This window comes from Mus caroli, unplaced genomic scaffold (assembly GCF_978045245.1).
Source record: "Mus caroli unplaced genomic scaffold, Mus_caroli_1 scaffold_11, whole genome shotgun sequence".
NCBI classification, from domain to species: Eukaryota; Metazoa; Chordata; class Mammalia; order Rodentia; family Muridae; genus Mus; species Mus caroli.
Window position 1 is genome coordinate 110,844,787 of NW_028227266.1, and position 21,894 is coordinate 110,866,680.

At 41.7% G+C, this 21,894-nt stretch overlaps 1 protein-coding gene across 20 annotated transcripts in view; it reads right to left on the bottom strand.

Moving 5' to 3' along the window:
- Arpp21 (cAMP regulated phosphoprotein 21) overlaps positions 1 to 21,894 on the bottom strand; it is a 167,132-nt gene that overhangs the window by 71,854 nt on the left and 73,384 nt on the right. For 9 of the 20 annotated variants that reach the window (XM_029481247.2, XM_085828093.1, XM_029481248.2 and 6 more), the window contains 5 exons: positions 19,231 to 19,339; positions 16,970 to 17,071; positions 10,849 to 10,886; positions 8,619 to 8,678; positions 4,534 to 4,763 (listed from right to left, as the gene is read on the bottom strand). In XM_029481247.2, the coding sequence (XP_029337107.1) occupies positions 4,534 to 4,763; positions 8,619 to 8,678; positions 10,849 to 10,886; positions 16,970 to 17,071; positions 19,231 to 19,339 (539 nt within the window). The remainder of the gene's footprint in view (positions 1 to 4,533; positions 4,764 to 8,618; positions 8,679 to 10,848; positions 10,887 to 16,969; positions 17,072 to 19,230; positions 19,340 to 21,894) is intronic. The other 11 variants (XM_085828095.1, XM_029481252.2, XM_085828096.1 and 8 more) reach the window with 8 other exon arrangements.

Below are 21,894 nucleotides of genomic sequence, written 5' to 3' on the forward strand. Positions count from 1 at the left end.
TTGAAGCTAATGTGCTTAAAAACCTGAAGAAGTAGAAGAAAAAGAAGAGGAGGAGGAAGAGAAGGAAGGAGGAAGGATGAGGAATGAGGAAAGAAGAGGAGGAGGTAAAACATAGAAGGAAGAGGACAATGCAGGAAAAAGATGAGGGGACAGAGGAGGAGAGACTGAAGGAAGGGGAGAATAAGGGGGGAAGAGGAGAAGGAAGACAAAGAAAGAGGAAGAAGATAAACAGGGTGGGGACAGACAGAGGGAATATGGTGCTGCAATTGCTCAATAGACAAAGACAGGCAGACAGAGGGACAGGCAAACACACACACACACACACACACACACTTATACTCACCCATATCCGACTGATAGAACAGTGGCACTACATTATAAAATTTAAAACTCTTTAGTCCCTTCAGATGATTTTGTTCACTACAATAGCTTAATTGATATATATTTTATGTATCATAAAATTCCATCTTTTCTAATGTGCGATCTAATAGCTTTTAGCATATCGCTGGAGCAGAACAAACACCACTCCTATCCCGTCTTAGAACATTCTCATTCCTCCAAAGGAAGCCAATAGATCTTTGTAGTGATGGACAGGTCCAAGCCCTTACTCTAACTCTCATCTAAGGTCTGATCTAAAACCCACCTTTGTAGATTGTCTCTGTGGAATATTTTTCATAAATGCAATTGTACAATATGTGTAGACAGCTTCCTTGATGTAGCTAGAATAGAGTTCAAGGCTCATACACGCTATATTATGCATCAAAGCTTCGTCCCTCTCTTCATTCAGCTCCATTAAGGTCAGAACTCACAGAAGCTGTGGTTACCTACATAAGACCTATACAATGTTAGGTATAGCATTGTATAGCAATCAGCATCCCATCCTGGGCAGAGGAGAAGCTCATGGGCCCCTCCCCTCCTTGAGGACTTGTAGACAGTTAATGTGTGCCTTGGGGAGGTGGCTCATATTTTCTAGTGGTGTAAGCACTGGTAAGCTGCCTATAGTTCAGTGAGCAGCCCCCTCTCGTGCTCAGTAAGTAATCCTAATTCAATGTAGTGGGGTGCAAAAAGAAAATCAGGACATGAAATTAAGAGGGGAGAAGCTTATTGGGAGGGAAAGGCAAATGACAGAGGCCAAAGGAGAGACAGTGAAAGCACCTTATTTATGTCCACAAAAATGTGAAGGGATGAGCAAATAAATAACAGTGTTCTATCTAATAATGATCTAATAATGATCTGTCCCCAAACCTCCCAATCAAGGGGCAAGAGCAGTACCAAGTAGGTTAGCACCAGTTAGCACCAATTAGGCATCACAGGACTCAGGAAGGCTTCATTTTAATGACTATTCTCCCCTCTATCATCATGGATGGAGCCCTTCTCCAGTCTTCCCAAGGCACAGAAGTCTTACTTCTTAGTTAATAACTCTAGAAAGTATTTCTAGATTCAGAGGGTCAGAGTTCAGCAGAGTGATCAAAAACTTCCAAAATTATTAGTAGAAAGCTAACACCCAGGCTATCACTTAGAAGAACCAAAATAAAGAGGATAAGGTAGTGGGAAGATGAGGTATGATGCAGTAAAGTTGGAAAATTAAAAATAGGGCATTAAGATTAATATTAGACTATCAAAAACAATCCTCGGAGGTTGGCATGGAGTCAGAGAGTGGGGAAGATGAATTAAGCCCAGAAAATGAAACCGTGCAGTCACTCAAGTTATGAAAATGAAAGGGGAGCTTATCTCTTTGGAGAGGTTATTTCAAAGGATATTGGGAGATGCCTCAACTGCTAGGCACTTGGAAACTTCTAGAAAGGCAAATTGCCGTACTCCATTTAACACCTCCTGACTCAAAAGCCTTGGAGAAGGCGTGACGTGTGGTGTCACTAGACTTCCCATCTCTGATGATGCTGAGAGCATTGCTGTGTGGCTGAACCATGTGGGGCGAATGGCAAGGCACTGTAGCCCGAGGCAGAGCCAGCAGGAAGTGTGTGCTTACCACTCAGCCACATTGCCATTCTCAAGGGGACAAGCCTGAAGCATAAGGACCACCACAAGGTTGCTCCCAAAGTCAGCATGACAGCGTCCCCAACCTCCATAGTCTTGGGCTGGGCTGCCAGCAAACCACTCAAGAGACTCTCCCCTCTATCATCATGGATGGAGCCCTTCCATATAATATAGCGTGTATAGCATGTATACATTGGGTTATAAGCTTCACACTATATGGAGCCCTTCCATATAATATAGCGTGTATAGCATGTATACATTGGGTTATAAGCTTCACACTAATGTAGAAGAGCATCTCTAATATTGAGAAAGGCTCACCATTACCCAGTTAGAGCCAGAACCTGTAGGAGAACAGCTTGAACACCTCATTTCAGAAAACGCATTGGTTTCTGAAAGACTTTTAAAAGTTTTCAACTTTACTATACCAATTAGAAAATAAATCAGAAACCTGTTCTGATGCTCACGACAGCCAAACTGGCAGGTTTAATTCATAGAACCACCTTGGGGAGGTTTAAGATTGTTTTGACATCCTCTCTTGAACTCCTTATTTAAAAAAAAAAAAGAATCGTTTCTCCTTTCCATGCCTGTGCCTTGACAAGCTTTAGAAGGCAGACACTTAAAGTAAAAAAAAAAAAAAAAAAAAAAAAAAAAAAAAAAAAAAAAAAAAAAAAAAAAAAAAACTGTCTGAAGCATTCTAATCTCTTACGGTTCTCCAAAGAGAGTGTCGTTCTCCCGTTCCCGAAGTGTTTTAAATGCTTCCGATCAGCTTTGCTGTGGAAGTGACAGGGGCTTGGTGCGTGGAAAATGGTGATTAATTTTAAAATGGTAAGAGCCCTTTTGGGGTGTTGAAATTTTTAAGTGCACCATTTAAGGTACTTGGTTTCAGCATCTTAAGAACTGAAACTGTTTAACCTTTCTTAGTTTACAAGGGTTCAAGTGTACTGCCGCTGCTTGTGTGGATTTCAGATGCTGTGATAGTGGGATACAAGAGCAATTAATTAGAGTCGGAATCAAGAGCTTAACAGCTAGTGAACAGAGCTCTCAGGAAGAGGGCACCCACCCACCTGCGCTCTCCAAGGAGCTCGGTGGTATGGATAGAGTGAAGTCTCTGAATAAATGTTATTAATTTGCCTTCTGTGTAGGAAAACATGAGATAATTTCTTAGGAGGAATTTGTCAACAACGTAATTATGCTAAATGATCAGCATAATGGACCTGGTTTGGGGCAAACCCCTTCTCTCCTGATTCAGCATGAGTCTGGAAAGCAGTCAGTGCAGGGCAAAGATATCTTAGTTTCAAGTGGGGTTTTCTACACTCAGCCTAAACCTTCCACTGCTATATCCCAGTCCTGACCCCCAGGTCCTGTTGGAATTACAGTTTAAGTCTCAGTGACAGTTCAAGTGACAATGCCCTGCCTCTTGTCCCCTTCCCCCTAGCCCCCATCTCTTTTTCTTGGTAAGAATGAGAAGTCAGCATCTGGTATCATCGCTCAGGCACCACCCACCACTCCATCAATTCAAGGTATCTCAACATTCTGGAGGTCACTAAGTAGCTAAGCTGGCTGGCTACAGAGGGCCCCAGGGACCAGCTCATGTCACCAGACCCACTCTTTACTGGGCAAACGGTAGCCCCTGTGCTTGCAGAGCAAGCATCACAGATGGAGCCGTCCTCTCTGCAGAGAGTGATTGTAGTCATTCTAAAGCCATGGCTCGAGAGAGAGAAATTTCTAGGTTTATCGTCGTCACCACTTTCTAAGCATCTTGCCTGTTCCTTGTTTATCTGAAAATATCACTATTCCCCGAGAGGAAGAATAAAGCAGAAATCATAAAGAAGCAAAAAAGCGACCTTCACTTTTCAGTGTTTAGTGAGTGTCACTGCACTAAACGCTCCAGAGACTAGCCTTCCTCATCTACAAATTAGGGGTACAAATACTTTGTGGGCACAATAAATGTAAGTGTGCACTGACAAGACCCTTGAAACATGTCAGCTACGTGTGCAAACTGGTTTGCATATATTGAAACTTTTTGTCTTCCTAATAACGATTAAATGTGAAGATATTAGCATTTATATATCTCAGAGGAGGAAATATGTACACATAATTTAAATAATAACAGGTCCAGCACCAGAGGAACAGTGTACTCATACAGGAGCTAAATCTATTACCCTTACAAGGCAGCTATAAGAAATATGTCATAGCACTACATTTAAAAGCAGTAGCTAACTTCTGTTAAATAATTGTTATCTGGATTTATCAAGGTCATTTAAACTTTAGGTAATTAAACTGGGTTCATAAAACATCTGATAACATCTATTTTACCAGGAAGGAAACTAAGGAGAAAGGAGTTTAAGGATGAGCTTCAAGTCTGTGGCTAGCTAGGAAGATGCAATAACCCACTTCAGTAACACCTCCTGATTCCTTAAATGGAGTGGAATTACTATTCCTGCCATTAGTTAATTCAAAGTCAAGAGAAACAGAGAGCATATGGTCCGGATAGAATCCAGGAGGCACCAGGGCGTGGACCCTCTTAGAAATACCTACCTGTTTTGGACAGTTTCCCAGCACTCCTGGTACTGGACGTGCTGTCGCCCCTGGTCAGCACCGTGATGCCCCCAAAACTTGCTGTCTTGGTCATGGTGGGCTTCAGATTGCGGTTGGAACTGTCCGAATCTGTGCTGCTCCAAGCCCGCTGGTGGTCTGGCCACCTGAGCTCAGTCTCTGAGCTGCTCTGCCGGCTCCCGGAAGTTCTTCCTGAGCTGTCTCGGTGAGCCCTGCACAGCCGTCAGAAAGATTCATGGGGACAGAGTTATGCATCATGACAGTGTGGGTGGGCAGAGGAGCCCTTCGGAGAATAGTCACCTCTACTTTCCTCGCTGACCGTTTTAACACCTTCCTCCCCCCTCCAACAGTGTTACAGATACCTGGATGACACAAAGACACGTAACATATGACACATGGCACACATTATACATGGGAAATCCAAACCTAGAGACACCATGATCCCTCTGCCAGTAAAGGAGACACAGTTGGAGACAAGTGCTATAAAACATAATTGTTAGCTTCTCTCTCCGAGAGGAAAGTGGGTACACTCTCCTGACTCAAATCAATAATGAATTCATGTTCCGAAGTAATTATCATCTTACATAATTCTAAAAATAATTCCCAGGAAAGAACTTATTTTTTTTCTTCTTTAGCATTAAATAATTTGCCTTGGAGGAAAGCTATTTATTAATTCATTTTCTAACTTTGGGTCCTGTATGATAATCTTTGTTCAGCAAGATTTTAACAAAAGAGTGATCATGGAATTTCTATATGAACTCGTGCTGAGAACCTATCCTGTGACTTTAACCTCAGTGGTCTAAGGAAACAGCTTGTTAATCCTTACCAGGTAGAACAGTACATGAAAACATCAGCCTGACCCTATATGTTGGCCTGAGATTTTCCAATAACATCAGTGGAAATTTCAAAAACCTCTTGAAGTGAGTGAATGAACACATTCATTCAAAATGTATCTAATATAATGGAAGTTACCCAATAGCTAAAGCTGAGTTGGCGGGAAACCTCAGATTTCCTTCAAGAGGTATGGAGGTTTGCATGTGTTTTGTGAAGAAATTTGTAGTTTCACTGGTTTTCAGTCTCCTTAAGCAACAAATTTGTGCATATTTACAAAGCTTTTTCTCCCCCCCCCACCCCTGCTAAAATAATGTTTTATTAAAGTACCCTAGACTTTTCCTGGGGTATAAATGAGTGAAGGGGACATTACTCACAGGTAATGAGTGTACCTTGTAACCTCACATCAGGACGAGATGTGATGCAATTAATGCATGAATCAGACCTCAATCCCTGATCAAAGCTTGGTTTAAAACCAATCTCTGTAAGTCAATAATGCCCCGTTGAGGAGTGAGGAGCCCAGGTCGATCTCTAACAGAAACACTCCTGGTACACTGAGCAGAAGCAGAGCCTCTGTTTTAACGTAGGGAACTTTTGTCTGTGCCTGGGAAGATTAAGAGGGGAAATGGATTTGAGAACTAGTGAAGACCAACAGGAGCTTTGAAAGGCAAGGGGTGTGGTGGGATAGAGAAATCAGAGAATAAGAAGCATTTTTGGGAGGCACAGTAGATGAAGACACCCCTTATCAAAGTTTCCTTATGATGTCTAGTGTCAGAACCTTAGGGGAAAGTTGGTTTCAGAAGTAACAGGCACCTGAGAGGAGACCTGATGCAGGAAAGGGGTATGGTCACCAATGTCCAGGTGTCTTTAATTTACACAGTTTTAGAAATGTAAGAAAGCTATTAGGGCAGTTGTAGAAGAATAGCCGTCCCAAGGGCTTGTGTTGTCCAGTGTAGTCTGTTCTTCCAACATCCAAGCTCAATTGCATTCTTCTCTTGTATAATTCTGATCATGTTAGCCCATCTCTGATGAAGTGCAGTCAAGCTATCTCTTAGTAACTATCACTGAACTAGAAATGGGACAGCAATCTCCTCGGTAGATGATCTGGAATATCTGGAGCCTCAGTATGCGGGATATGGCAGAAGGAGAATGTGACCCCCAGTGGGGGCAATCCCTTCTCCCATCACCAATTTCCCTTCCACCTGACTTCTGCATCCACCATGACAGGAATCCAGGCTTGTAAAAGTTGCAGGGTGGCTGAGACTGTCTTCCCAAAGGAGGTAACCTCCATCTTTCCAGGGCATCGTTGACACCCTTTGGCATGGTAGAACTGTTTCCAGCAACTGTATAAGCTCATTTAGACGTAACCTATCTCCCCTCATCCATAAAGTGACCTGAGATACCCTCCCTGGCTTGGTGGCAGCTCCAATCAGCATTCTAAGCCAGGATCTATGCAGATTTTTAAATGGGGGAGGGCAAATTTAACTTTCTGCTTTTAGGAGATACCATAGATAGAATCCAAATCAAGATACATAATTATTTATGGCTTCTAGATATGTACAAATTGAAATGTAACTCTCATTTCTGTCTCCTGGCTATTTATCCCAGTAATGGCAGGCTGGGATCCTAAATGAATTGCATGTCTACTCGGTATGGAATCATAAATGCTACAGAAAAGCGCATACTCAAATGCCTCCCCACCTTGAGAAGTTAGGGTTTGTCCTTTCCAACAAGCATGTAGGAAAATAATGTCACCGGAGATTTACATAGACAACTAGTATTCCATTCCGTGGCAGTCATAAAGCAAATTCACACTTTGTTCTGTTTCTTTGCTTATAGACGACTAATGACACATTACTTATGAACATTGTGATTTTTATTTCCTACAAGTTAGATATATACTCAGAACCACGTTACAATGATCTGTGTGCCGTACTATCTGAAACTTAGTGCCTGGGGTAAGTGAGAGGCTGCATGTTCCAATGGCTTCCCTGATTATACCATAGCTCTGCTAGGAGGTGACTTGGGGGCTGTGTTACAGGAACTGGCTCTTTAAAGGCTTATATCTAATCCATATCAGAGTGTGTGAGCTCAGGGTCTGAGTTTCCAGGAGAAAGAAAATTCAAGGTCATCACTTAAATGTTGAGAAACAAAAAGGAAAGTACCTAATGATGCAAAAGGGACTTGGGAAAGCAACATTCAGCCTAGGAAAGTTAGAAACAAGTAAACAAGACCCCAGTTCCTCCTTTTCAACTAATGCCTAAGGGAACAAGAGTCCTCCACTCATGGTAAAGATCTCAATTCAAACTGCTTGCAAAAGGTTTTGTAAATCCATTCACTTTTCTTATTCTCTTCTTTCTTTGAAATTTGTTTGGTGTTTGGTGTTTTATCTTTATTCTAACAGAGATCAGCCCTTCCTAGTACTTAGAATACACACACAATAAATACTGAATATATTTTAAGTGTGTGTGTGTGTGTGTACCAAGTCCTCTGTGTGTAGGTCAGAAAGTAACATACAGGATTTGGTTCTCTCTACCATGTGGGTCTTGGGGATTGAACTGAACTCATAAGTCTTGTTGAAAAGCACCTTTATCCTCTGAGCCATCTTGAAGACCTGATACTGAGTGTTTTCAATAACACTGTTTACACCTGGCCTTATATAACACACGTCAGACAGAAAGTGATGAAAACAGGTCTGGCTCTCTGAGCTGTTAGTCCAGCACAGAACTCAAAAAATAATTAATTCTTTCCCCTCACTTCACAAATCTTTGCCTAAATAGTCCATTATAATTGAAGAAACTTCATAATTTCCTTTTAGAAATCAAATAAGTGCTTAAAATCATGTTTGAAATACTATGATAGACAATAGTCATTTAAAAACCAGCCATCTTAACAGAGTTATCGATTTAGTTTCCAGGATTGGGAATTGTAGCCTTCCAGTGAAATCTTAACTCGGCTTAATTTGTCAAAGTAAGTTTGAGCGTGTTCAACAGGTTTAAACAGTGAATCCTCCACGTAATGGTACTTCGTAGGAAGACCCCAGAAGAAGAATACATAAAGTCATGTCCTTCCAGTGCTACCTCTTGCCCTGTCCAGTTTTGGAACAAACGCTACAGGAAGAAAACTGAACAAAGTTTAACTCCATGAACAGAAATATTGCATACTAACACTTATATTGCACACGGATTCTGCCACATCATCCGAAAACACAGTTTATGAAAGTAAACCATACCAACCGAAAGAGCTGTCTTTTCTTATAGGTCTCATTGCATATGTGCATGTCTTCCTGGAGCCTACTGGGAATGAAAAACACCATGTTTACGACATAAAGCCTAAGGGTATGAGACGCCTATGCAGTACGGATGCGCACTCCACCGGAGCATGCCTTGCTTGGAAATCAGTCCCACACATGAGGATTCACTTGTGTGATGTTAAGGTTTGCATGAATAAATTCGCAGCAGCAAACAACTATTGTAGACCCTTATCCTATGCTAGGTAAAGGGGCAAGAGGAGGGATGTGAAAACAGAAGAGGCTGGTAGACACAGGATGGAAATTTAACTAAACCGGTGTGTTGAGATTTACCTTGAGATAACTGCAAAGTTATTTAATTCGATTCACTGGAAATATCAGTATTCCAGAAGTAAGTGCCCATTATACTATTTATTTTTTATGATTGGACATTCAAATGGATGTTTCCTTCTTGGACTATTAGGACATGTTCATACAGGCAGTGGGCAGAGATGGCCAGTTATTATAATGCTGAATATGATTCAACTTGAATATCTAGGGCATTTGTGAGTCAATGACTAGGACTAGGGAATAGAGAAATGATTGGTTAGATAGAGGACTCCGAAATGTGTCTTTATGGAAGTAAACTGTCTCTATTCAATGTCTCTGGTGTGGGTGTAAAATTTTGATACACCATCAAGATGTCACCAAGATAACCAATGATGGACTCTCAGTTTACTAAAAATAGAGAGTTGGTCCTCAGATTGTATGGGCTTGAAATGAATATATTCTGTCTTCCTTTCACCTAAAAGAGGCGAATATTTCAACATTTCTAACTGCCAACACAGTGGCCTTTCATCTTTTAGGTTAGTTATCTCTGATAACCAGTTTAAGTTCTGAGGCCTTTCATCTTTTAGGTTAGTTATCTCTGATAACCAGTTTAAGTTCTGAGGCCTTTCATCTTTTAGGTTAGTTATCTCTGATAACCAGTTTAAGTTCTGAGGCCTTTCATCTTTTAGGTTAGTTATCCCTGATAACCAGTTTAAGTTCTGAGGCCTTTCATCTTTTAGGTTAGTTATCCCTGATAACCAGTTTAAGTTCTGAGGCCTTTCATCTTTTAGGTTAGTTATCCCTGATAACCAGTTTAAGTTCTGAGGCCTTTCATCTTTTAGGTTAGTTATCCCTGATAACCAGTTTAAGTTCTGAGGCCTTTCATCTTTTAGGTTAGTTATCCCTGATAACCAGTTTAAGTTCTGAGTAAGAGCATTTAATGAACTTCAATTTTAATCAGACTCGTAGGTCACCCATTATGCTGACACCCTAAATTAAATTAACCTGTTGCTTTATTTACGAATCCTAAACCTACGAATTCCTAACCAAGTTGCAGATTTTGATTAATCAAATGTGGTTAGCATGGTTCATGCCACCTCCTTCCTTTGTCTGGAATCCACATAACTGAATCATGGGAACATTTTCATACCTGTGACAGTTTCAAACTGTTTGAAAAGGGTGTTAAGTCTAAATGGTAAGTCTAAATGGTTTGCCCTTAACCCCAAGATAATCTACAAACTCCATGAACATTCTATTTCTCCAGTACCTCCCTCACTGAGGCTTAAGCCAGCTGCACTGATAAATACAAAAGCCAGCATTTTAAAGAATGTTGCACATCAGCACTTTCGAGAAGACAGAGAGATCTGTGCAATTTGAAATTATATATCTATATATCTATCTCTATCTCTATCTCTCTCTATATCTATATCTGTATCTCTATCTATCTATCTATCTATCTATCTATCTATCTATCTATCTATCTATCTATCTATCTGTGGCATGGCTATTTAAAGTGAGGAGACCCAAGAAATGGCTAATGATTCGAAATATACTTTCAGCAACCTGGTCAAGAAGCCAGAGAAACTGAATGTCTACTGGGTCTCTACTCTTATCCCTTGTCAAGGGGACTGTATCTTTCGGAGGGCCAGAAACAGAGACTTTGAGCAAAAACTGCTTAAGTTCTTGTCTGAAAGAAACCAAGATAACTGCTTCCTCATGTCAAATGCTTTAAACAAATCAAGTAACATATATGTGAATATATATGTGTGTACACACAGATATATGCATGTTCTCATACATATATTCAGGCACACACTTATATACTGGATACATATGAACATGAAAATGTAGAGGACACGTGACAAACCATTCCTCTGAAGACACAAGAAACATAAATTTCATTTTACCTGTTGTCCAAAAATAGGCTTTCCTGGGAGCAAACTGACTGAAAGATAAAGATAAAAAAGGCACCGTGTCAGATGGCAGGATTGGTGGAAATCCCTCAAATCCTTGCCTGATTTTAAAACTACTTTCCCTTCCTTGGGGAAAAGATTAAGAAAATTACATACAAAAGAGGAGAACTTAAAAAGGAGAAAAATGGGTTAGTGTTGTCCACAGGGTAGCCAGTTCACAGCAGCACAAGGGATTTGCCCCTGAGGAAGTCTCTGAAGATAAACAGAGAAAGTCCAAGGTAGGGATAAAGGCCAAAAGAGAAAGATGAGTCAGATGTCGAGAGAGAAGGGTGACTGTTGAGTTTTGAGAGGCATCTTACACCAACCGAGGGCACAGGTTCAAATCCAGACAATATAAGCAGATTTGACAGGGTTCACCTAGGGCCGGTAAAACTGTGAAGCATTATCCTGAGCTCCCCACACCTTCTGTGACACACTCTCTACTACAAGTCTCTCAACATTGAAGAAATGCCATTAATTGTTAATCTGAATTGAGGCTAGGAATCAGGACAGAAGACAAGCATTGACCAGTTTAATGTAATTAGAAAATGCTGTCAAGCGACTTTTGCCTGGTTTGTCTTCCTACTTCACAGAGAACGCCAATAGCTCTCTTGTTTTACTTCCCTTAAGGAGCCAACTCTGGGGAAGGAAACTCTACTACTTTTAATCTGCCGAGAAAAGGTGGATCAGGCTAAACTTGAAGAAAGAAGGAGGCACATGCTTATGTGACCGCACATTGTGTCTTGGGAACAATACAAAACCAAGATCAGGGTTAGGTGTTATCTGTCTATTCATCCATGTGCTATCTTCTGAGCATAGATTTCAAGATGAATTCGTGAGCTACAAAGGGGATAAATAGGGACCTAACAGGCCTACTGTACTACAGAGCTAATAATGACTCTGTCAATTCTTTAAGCACGTGTGTACATTATCAGTATATGTCTGTGCACACATGTACATATGTGTTTGGAAACCAGAAATCAAGTCCAGGTGTTGTTTCTAAGAAGCTGTTCATGTTCTATTGGTTTAAAATATATCTTGTATTCTCGAGTGTGTGTGTGTGTGTGTGTGCATGGGTAGGTATGTGTGCATTTCAAAGCAGACATGTGACTGTCAGAAGACAACTTGCAGGAGTCATTTCTTTCCTTTCTCCAGGTGGGCATTTGGGCCTTGAGCTAAGACTTTCTGGCTTGATGACAAGTGCCTTTACCTGATGAACCATCTCACAGACCTCCACCTGGCTTTATTTATTTATTTATCTATTTATTTTTGAAATAGGGTCTCTCATTGACCTAGAACTCACCAAGAAATATAGGTTAGTTGGCTAGAGACCCCAATATCCACCTGTTTCTGAGTCAGTGGAATTGAAAGCATGTGGCTTCACACTTCACGGTTTCTTGGTTGGGTTTGAGGTGAACAAACTCACGTTCCTGTTCTTTGCTTTACCAGCAAAGCCATCTCCCCAGCCTCTGTGAGCAACTCCTTAGCTTAAACCTGCAGGTTCCTGAAACTAACACTCAGAGAGGCAAGCCAGGTAGTGGCCCACTTCCTTTCTGACAATGAAATCACTTCTTTCCACTAAGCCCAAGGCTCTGTTTCAACATGGAGTCTCTTGGAGGGTGGGAAATAAGTCAGTGGGCTTTTATAGTGTTGCCACCAGGCACTTGGATTGGAGAATCAACCTATTTAAGGAAGCTGATCTTCAGACTTCTTAACTATAAACCATTTGAGGGGAGGAGAGACTAAACACCTTCAATTCTTCGAATGAAAAGGCAGGACATCAACAAATAGAAGATATTTACCAACAAAAATATCCTTCGAGAGTATACCTCTGGGTGTTTAGAAAGTTCCTCCAAAGTGATCCCCACCCTGGCCCCACCAGAGGCCCTTCCCCCCACTCACATAAGTGAGACAGCTACGGGCTGTGATTCAGTAGCTGGAAGAAATAAACTTTAGAAAAGGGAGTATTAATAACTTGCACATTTAATGGCAGAGAGAGATAAAAGTGTCACAGTAATTAAGTACAACATTTAAAGCTGTCACTTATATGCATACCCGGATATAAAAGGCTTCTTTTTTTTCCCAAAGAAAATGATTTTGCTTAATGGATTATAGTTCTCCCCCACATCCCACCCCCACTGTGCTCATAGCCTGTGCCCTCTCAGCCACTCAGGGGCAGACCCCACACATGGTGGAGGGGCAAGCAGGAGCCTGCTTAGAAACCTATCAACACAGAAATGTCTTCAGCAAAATTCCTTCCAGGCAAGACAGGCCTTTCTTGAACATCTTGCTTTATTAACCAGTCTTCCCAAGGTTAGTAATATCAGGTAGAAAGGACCAGAAAACGAGATTAAATTCTCACCAAAGAAATAACATTTTATCCAAATCTTTCTGACAATAGAAGCATACTGGTTTGTTATTTGAGAGCTAAATTTGTCTGTACACTTACAAGTATTAGGCTCTCAGATAGCAATCTTATCTCAAGGTACCAAACTTTGGAAGCCATGTTTGAAGTTATTTCTACCAAGGCAACATGCCTGTCTTGTTCATGTGACTGCCTATATAAAAACCACACAGGTACACGTGCACACAAGCACACATGCACATCGTTTCTCAAACACTCACACATCTGAGACACATTCCTCAAAACATTCAAGAAGTTTTCTCATTTTAAAATAAGCTTGAATCTTGCTAAAGGCTGAACTTTCTATTGTTAGCCCAGGTAGGGAACTATATACACATACTCAATATTTGAATACCCACTACAAAAATGATAATTGATGAGTAAAATTGATTTTGCTAAATCTGGTTTTTTTTTAATCATAAGAAAATAAAATCAAAGAATAATTAAAATTAAAGACTTCTAAAACACAGGGTCCTTAGGCTGGATCCTTTGGATTGGTTAAATAGTTGACTTAATGATAAATCACTATTATTGTGTAGGAAATGATCTTGTACCTCACCAGCTTGAGTGGGTGACAATGACCTATCAGCTTGGGAACTGCAGGTGCATAGATGAATGTCCCATGAAGTAGTCTGTCAAGAAGTGGTGAGCAAGATATGTCACAGTATATAATATTCAAGAGAGTTCACATGGCCATGTTACATCCTTGAAATTTTGAGTTCATAGATGCTGTGGTGACATCTTGTTAAAATAGTGTCATCTCCCATGCCTTAACACTCACAACCTTCCCACATTGTTCTCAGGATTGTCTGTGTGTCTAACAGTGTGCAGTTGGAGGGGAATGGTCACTTCTAAGATGACATCATGGGTAACTCTTACTTCCATTTCTCTCATGAACTTCATTCCCTTGGGGGAAGTGAGTTGTCATTTCTGGAGACACACAATAATTTCCAGGGGTGCTCACCCTTCAAGAAAATTGCAAACTACAGACCGGTTCCAGTGAACAAGGGAGGCCCTCCAAGTCACCACATGAGCAGGTTTGGAAACAGCTAACAATTCCTCAGCCAAATCATCATGAGCAAGGTCCAGCTAAGAGTTGAATTGAAATCTCTATTAAAACCTATGAGTTAACATTGCCCTCCAAGCTACATCAGAGGCCTAGCCCACAGAGATCATAAGGAGGTCATAAGCAGATTTAGCTTGCTTTGTGCTGAAAATTTGGAGATAATTTATCACAGTCAACAAGTAGCTAACCACAGAGTTAGCCAGAGACAAAACTGTCTCTGTGGGCCAAGGGAATGCCAGCGAACATGAGTTTTCCTCTCTTAGGCTTGTAGGGATCATGAGAACTTACAAGAAGGTATTGAACAATGGGAGGGATTTTTCCCCTTAGAAACACAACATCATTTCACTAACGATATCAAGAGTGTCACTCAATTACGGAGTCTCATCTGTGAGTGTATTTTGACTGAAGAAGTCTCATTTTAAAACCCTGCCCTGCAGTAGCAGGCTGGTAAATGATTTGGTTCGGGGTTTAGTGAGGGACTAGCAATAGCTTGGCACCTAAGCCCTGGCATACTTAGATCTGCTTTTCATTCTTTCAAAATGCTATCCATTCTGGCCAGTAAAACTTAACATGGCCAGGAGTGCCCCAAGTCTTTCCTCTGAATTTGTGCCCAGTGAAGGGAGGCCACACAAGGCCTTTTTCCGTGGGGCCAGCTTCCTTCGAAAGTAAGAGTTATGGGTTCCATTCTTATCCCAGACAGGTATCTGAGACAGTGTTTGCTGGGCATAACTTTATAAAGATAATACCAAGAACAGGGATTTCACATCCTGTCTGTGTGTGTCTCAACATATTGATACATTCCCAAGACATTTGAATAGTCAGGTCCAGAGTGCGAGGGGACGATTCTGGTATATAGGTAGGTACACATATGAAGGTCATCCCAGGTGAATGGGCTGCCTCCCACAAACTACAAATGTACTCTTGCCCTCTCACAACAAGGACAAAAGTTTTAGCTATTTTATTCTCTTATCCAGTGAGAGTCTGCATCATGGCACGTTCTGACCATATTAAGAGTCTTAGCTCTCTCATAGTTTCTAGACTTGCACCCATACCTCCAGTTCCATTTTCCTCTCCCGTGCTCTCCTAATTTAAGAGCTCTGGACCAGAGTATCGAATCGTTAACTTTCCATTTCAGTGTTTTCAAGGCAAGTGAGGTTGGGAATGTGTAAGAATAAAACCAGCAGGGCAGGTGTTCCCTCTTTTGCAGCTTCAAGAGCTGCCCTGAGTAGGGGGCGCTGACTTTTGCCAAACTGAGGAACAATGTGTGCAGCTGGCTTGATGTGTTCCCAAGCAACAAGTCACTGCAACGGAGATATATTCAACCTGACTGAGAGTACGGGAAGTGTTGACCACAGAGGACTACACCGAAGCCTCCTCTACTGCTGTCAGGGTCTGGTTCCCCATCACCCAAGGAAACTCCCAAGGACTTCATAGAAGAGCAAGCTATGGCAATTTCTTGATGTTTTAACCCATTTGCCTTGATGTTCATCTATTAATTCTTACATTTTTGTTTTTATCTAATTTAATTGCTTTTGGTTTTTAGCATAATGGGTAAAAAAAAAACAAATAAAAAAAGAATCTCAATCACATTTTCTTTGTTTTGTTTTAAACAACAAAAAAAGAAGTTGTTTAGTGAATATTCCCTTGGGAAATTGTTCATAAATTTGATTTGTCCTGAAATCAACTAGCATTTTCATAGTGAAGTGTCAATATTTGCTAAATAATTTGTGTGTGTGTGTGTGTGTGTGTGTGTGTGTATGTATGTATGTGTACGTGTATGTGTGTTTTTGTGTAAGAAAGAGTGTACACTAACACATAGTGCTTTAAACTTCTTCTGGATTCTGTTGACTTTTTAATAAAAAGGCATTTTGTTTGCACTGTGTGCATGTGCATATGTGTGTGCATCTGTACAAACGTGTGAGTGGTATACACACAGGTGTATGCCTGCGTGCATGTGTGGGGACCAGAGACTCACATCAGGTGCCTCTTTCTATTGCTCTCTCCATTACTGTTTGTAGTCAGAGTGTCTCTATGAAGCAGAAGCTTGCAGATGGACTAGACTGGTTGGTCACTGAGCTCCTAGGATCTACCTGTGTCTACCTCTTTAGTGCTTGTGTTATGGAAGCCTGTCCCTATCCCCGCCTTTTACAAGGGTGATAGAGATTCAAACCAAATCTTCATGTTTGTACAGTAAACACTTCACTCATGGAGCCCTTTCCCTGGCCCCTAATACCCATATATATATATATATATATATATATATATATATATATATATATATAAAGCCACTTATAGGTGATCTGCTACCTAGATGTAAAGAAATTTCAGAAATTGATAACCCTTTCTGTGCTGTCTCCTTTACTGATCCACACCACCTCTCTCTACCCTGGTAGGTGATGCCCTGTGGGGCACATCCACAGACTCTTGGACTGTTTCAACGCATCCCTGAACCAGATTCTCTTCCAGAAACATTTGTGTTTCCTGCTTTGTAACTCGTTCCTTGCTCCCAGCCTCTGTACTCCCTGCCAGATCTCTGTCCGAGCAACGAGGGGCCTTTCTGCTGATGGAAGGACCATACTCAAGAGGCAATTAAAACAACTACTCACATCATGTGCAAATATTCTCTCCCTCACTCTCTGATATTCCTCTTCTCTCTCTTCAATTGATTTACTTCGTCTGTCATCTCTAAATGGGTGCATTCTGTTCTGCTGAACAGAGAAAAGAAATCAGGAGGGTTATCCATGGTGAGCTGTGAAGCAACCATCAGCTGAGAATAATAAATGCTCAACGAGATAACCAGAGCCTGACAAGCCCCACCCCCTTCATTCCCTGAGGGGTCTAGGCTGGGAGGCATAGATTTGTGTGTATGTGTGTATATCCCTGTGTGCTCTGCATGTGTTCATGTGTGTGTGTGGTGTCTGTGCACATGCATTCAATTGTGTGTGTATGTATGTGTGTGTGTGGTGTATATGTGTATGCATGTGTGTGTGTGTGAGTATGTCTCTCTGTATATGCATGTGTGTACATATATATGCAAGTGTATAGGTGTGCATGTATGTATCTCTTTTTCTGTGTGTGATGTGTATGTGTGTATGCATGTGTATATGTGTCTCTCTCTTTCTTCCTCTATCCATCCGTGTGTGTGTGTGTGTGTGTGTGTGTGTGTGTGTGAGTGTGTGTGTATCTGTGTGTGACCTGCTGGCATAGAAAGGATTTGCAACTCCTGGTTTCATCCTCTATGGAGGAAAGTAGAATGCATATTTCAAAAATAAACAAGCTTGCATATGCTTCAGGGATTGGCCCAGAGCTGGTATGGCCAGGTGTAACCTCTTTTACCTTTGCTGAGTGTGTCTGACCATAACATGAGGCAAAGTCTTGATGGAAAAGAGGGAAGAGTGAGTTCAGGGGACCTGGGTGGGGGAGGGGGAAGTGGCTGTGAATATTTGGGATCTCAGGAAAGAGCAAGAAAGTAGAGAAATTGGGGACCTGAAAGAGCCCTGTGGATGATCCCTGGCTCCGAGGCCATTTTTGTTCACTCAGTGGCTGACCCTGTGAATTGTATGGAGAACAGAAACTCAGCCTAGAAAACCTGTTTGCTGGTAATGGTCAGAACAGAGAAATCTAAAATAACAATCCAAAGAACCCAGCATGAGAACGGTGTCTTCATCCTTTCCCCTGACCCAAGCCCTACTTCTCAGCTGCCTCCCTCCTAGCATTTGCCATTGTGGACAAGATCCTCTCTGCACTAAGCACATTCATCCATACGTCCATACGACACAGGCATGTTTTGGAGTCAACAAGAGCCCCAGTGTAGCCCAGGGCTGGTGTCAGCAGTGGTGAGAGACAAGGAGGGACAGATAAGGAACAGGCTCTTTAAAATAATCACACCTAGAGATGCATGTGCCAGCTCAGAGTGACTCACGTTGAGTAATTAGCAGGAGACCTTAAGTGAGAGACGTACTGTCTTACCTTCATGTATTCTAAAGCAAAGGCATGTTTCAAAAATACCTATAGTGATTGTCAGACAGCAAGTGCAATTGTGGAGACATTCCCCTGGCTTTCTGACATTCTTATTGTTATTATTTTTTTGGTGGGGTCTTATAATTTACTTAGCTTTCTTGCTTGTAACCCTCTCCCTCCTACCCACACAGAGAAGAGATGCAGGAACGTCTCTTTACCTTTGGTCAAGGACCACAATTAAAGTTCTTTCTAGAATGGCATAGTGTTTGTCACAGGCAAAATACACAGCAATCAGTTTTTGCTACACTTCATGCAAACGAGCAAACGCATCACAGAGACCATAAAACATGGGAAGAAGGGTGGGAGACTAGAACGGAAACTCGATGCTTTGCTGTGAAGACTTTTTTTTTTTTAAGGATAGTTGCAAAATCCTCCTGTCCTCACCATAACAAGGTATGTTCTTTACAGCTACACCGGTGGCTCATCGGTCCTCAGTGATAATCCAACTCAAATTGTGCACAACGGAAGGACAGAGCTGTAGGGAGTGGAGCGACTGGCAGAGTTACACACACATCTGGAAATGCAGCTGACAAGCTTATCCCCACAGCTGGAGCTTGCGGCATCCCGACCCCCCACCATAACATGCAGCAAAGACTGCGCCAAGCACCACCCATGCAGAGCCCAACACAGAACCACTGCTAAGCAACTGGAGCAATACCACGTGGCTACCCGGTGAATGCTGGAGGGGGAGGCAATAGAAGCCAAGGGGTTGGAGAGAGGGCAGCAGTTGTCAGAGGCAGAGGGTAGGACTGGGAGGCAGGAGGGGACAACAGAGGGGCAACAAGAACATCAGTCAGCCCACCTTCAAAAACAACAATGTCAGCCATTCTCAAACTTGAGAACCAACCTGATTGTCTTCTTTATCAATACTAGAGTTATCTCGCTTCAAGATAAACCGCTTCTGGGATTCTTCACTTTTTTCATCTTTTAAATGTTCACAAAACCTTTGCTCTGGTCTGCCAGCAAAGTAAAACATATCAATAAAAGGAAGTATTGCTTTCCCATCTGAATAAACTTAGTTCGTAGTGAGTTTTCCCTCCCCACAGTGGCATTTAACTGACAAGAAAAAAAGAAAGAGAGAAAGAGAAAGCTTTATACTTGGTTGTGAAATTAGAATTGCTGGCAACATAGGCAGGTCATAACATGTCACTAACATGTCACTCTACACGGGGGTTACAATACCCTTTGTCATTTCCAACTCAGAACCTCGCTTGCTACATGCTGATCATCACAGGTGAACTTACAGAAACATTTCAGGTCACCAACACACACAGTGCTTGCTTTGATGTCTTCATTGGCTGTTTGGGCCTTTGGTGGCTCCTGAACACATAATTTCCCCATTCCCACCCTCAAGCGAATATGAAATCATTGTTAATGTTTGTATTTCCTGGTGCTGAGGACTGAACCTAGGAGCTCATTGCTTGCTAGCGAGGACTGTAACCGAGCTGCATCCCCAGCATCTTCAACACCTCCAGCATCTCCAGCCCTCTTTCTCCTTGTAATTTTGAGGCCCGAGTTGCACAGAGTAGACTTGAATTCACTTTGTACCTCAGTGTTAAGCCAATGGCCTCCTCCTGCCTTAGTCTCTTGAGAGGATGGAATGACAGGTGTGTACTGCCAGGCCCAGAGAAATATACATGCTTAAAACATAGAATGCATATTCTCATGCATGCCTGGTAACTGCCTCTTAGCACATGGCTAGGGTCCTCTGAGCAGTGAGATCTTTGTTTAAAATATATTCCTGCTTCTTTCCAATTCCAGATGTTCTGGGGATTTGGCTCCCTTAGCCTCTGACCTTAAAGACTTTATCTTCTAAATCAGCTCGGTAATTAAGAAAGCTAAAGATAGTTAAACAACTTGTTAGCTGATTGGTGTGAAGGGAAGGCTCTAAGTAGTTGATACAGACTGTTACAGACTGTTCAATTGATTTGGCCAAATCTCTTAATCATTATGGGTTAATTTCCCATGAGTGGCACTACACACATCCTAGAGCACAATGGATGAGTTGGGGCTTCAGTTCCTCACAGGGAACATGCTGAAGTGTTTCTCTCTGGGTTAAGACCAATGTCTCAAGACTTCTGAAGTTCCTGTCCTTGCTAGATTCCTGGTGTCACAGGCAATGGAAGCCACTTTATGGTGCCTGTGTTCTACAGTGGGTGACCAGCAATCAAGAAAATAGTTGCTTACAAGAAGCACTTTGGTGACAAAGGAAGGTTCTTAAGCTTCTTATTCAAGTCGGGATGAGAAGTCTTACAGTGGTAATGAGCAGAAAAGAACAGAAATGCTTGGATGGTGCCAGCTACACCTACACTCTGTACAGGGTTTATAAAATGATGCCATCCTCTTGCCCCATCCTGTTAGTAAAAGTGGGATGCAGAAGGAGCAATTTTTTTTTTTAAGATGAGAAAAGCATCCCTCAGTGATTACTTTGATTCCATGACTATAGATTTGCCCCGTGAAACCACAGTCATCAAACAGCCTGGATATAATCCTATGGAGAGTGTAGTGCAGTCCCTCTGATTATACAGTGCACAGTGGCTGGAGATAGGGACTGGGAGGCTCATCCCTCACCTTAAAGAACCAAGAAGCCTCATCACATCATCTTGGTGATCAATATAAACATTTTCCACCAAACCTACAATATAATAAAATATAACAAATGACCTGGAAATGGAAATAGGACATTAGAAATGAACAAGTCTGATACAGGTCAGTCATCATATACACCTGGGTTCCCTACTGTAGAGTGAAAATTTTAGTTACCGTTTGGGGCAAATGACAATTTCCCCAAATGATTTAGTATCTTGATATTTCCAACCAACACTTCTTTGGCTGTTTTACATGTTACATCTTTTCTTTCTTTCTTTCTTTCTTTCTTTCTTTCTTTCTTTCTTTCTTTCTTTCTTTCTTTCTTTCTTTCTTTCTTCTTCCTTCCTTCCTTCCTTCCTTCCCTTCCCTTCCCTTCCCTTCCTCCCCTCCCCTCCCCTCCCCTCCCCTCCCCTCCCCTCCCCTCCCCTCCCCTCCCCTCCCCTCCCCTCCCCTCCCCTCCCCTCCCTCCCTCCCTCCCTCTCTCTCTCTCTCTCTCTCTCTCTCTCTCTCTTTCTCTCTTTCTTTCTTTGCATAGCAACTGAAATGAGGATACCAATTTAAATAAAGATGCTGATCACATCAATGTTATTTACATCATATCAATGCTAATTAGTCTCTTCTGATATCCTCATGCACTCGTCTGTTAAGCCCTAATAAATTAAATAATTTGCCTAAGTTTACAGATATCTCTCTGCATTTGTTTTTAACAGTCTGCAAATATTCACACACAAGCGAGAGGTCCCAAGAACATGGGGATTTTGAGGCATGAGCCCAAGGTGAATTTGTTTAGTCTAATTTCTTCTTTTAAGACAAAATGTACTTGAGTGATGACTCAAAATGCTAGCTGGTAGGCACTGTTTTCATTATAAAGCTTCAATCTTAGTGCCCATATCTAAACCTGATGCCAGCAAATCACTTAGCT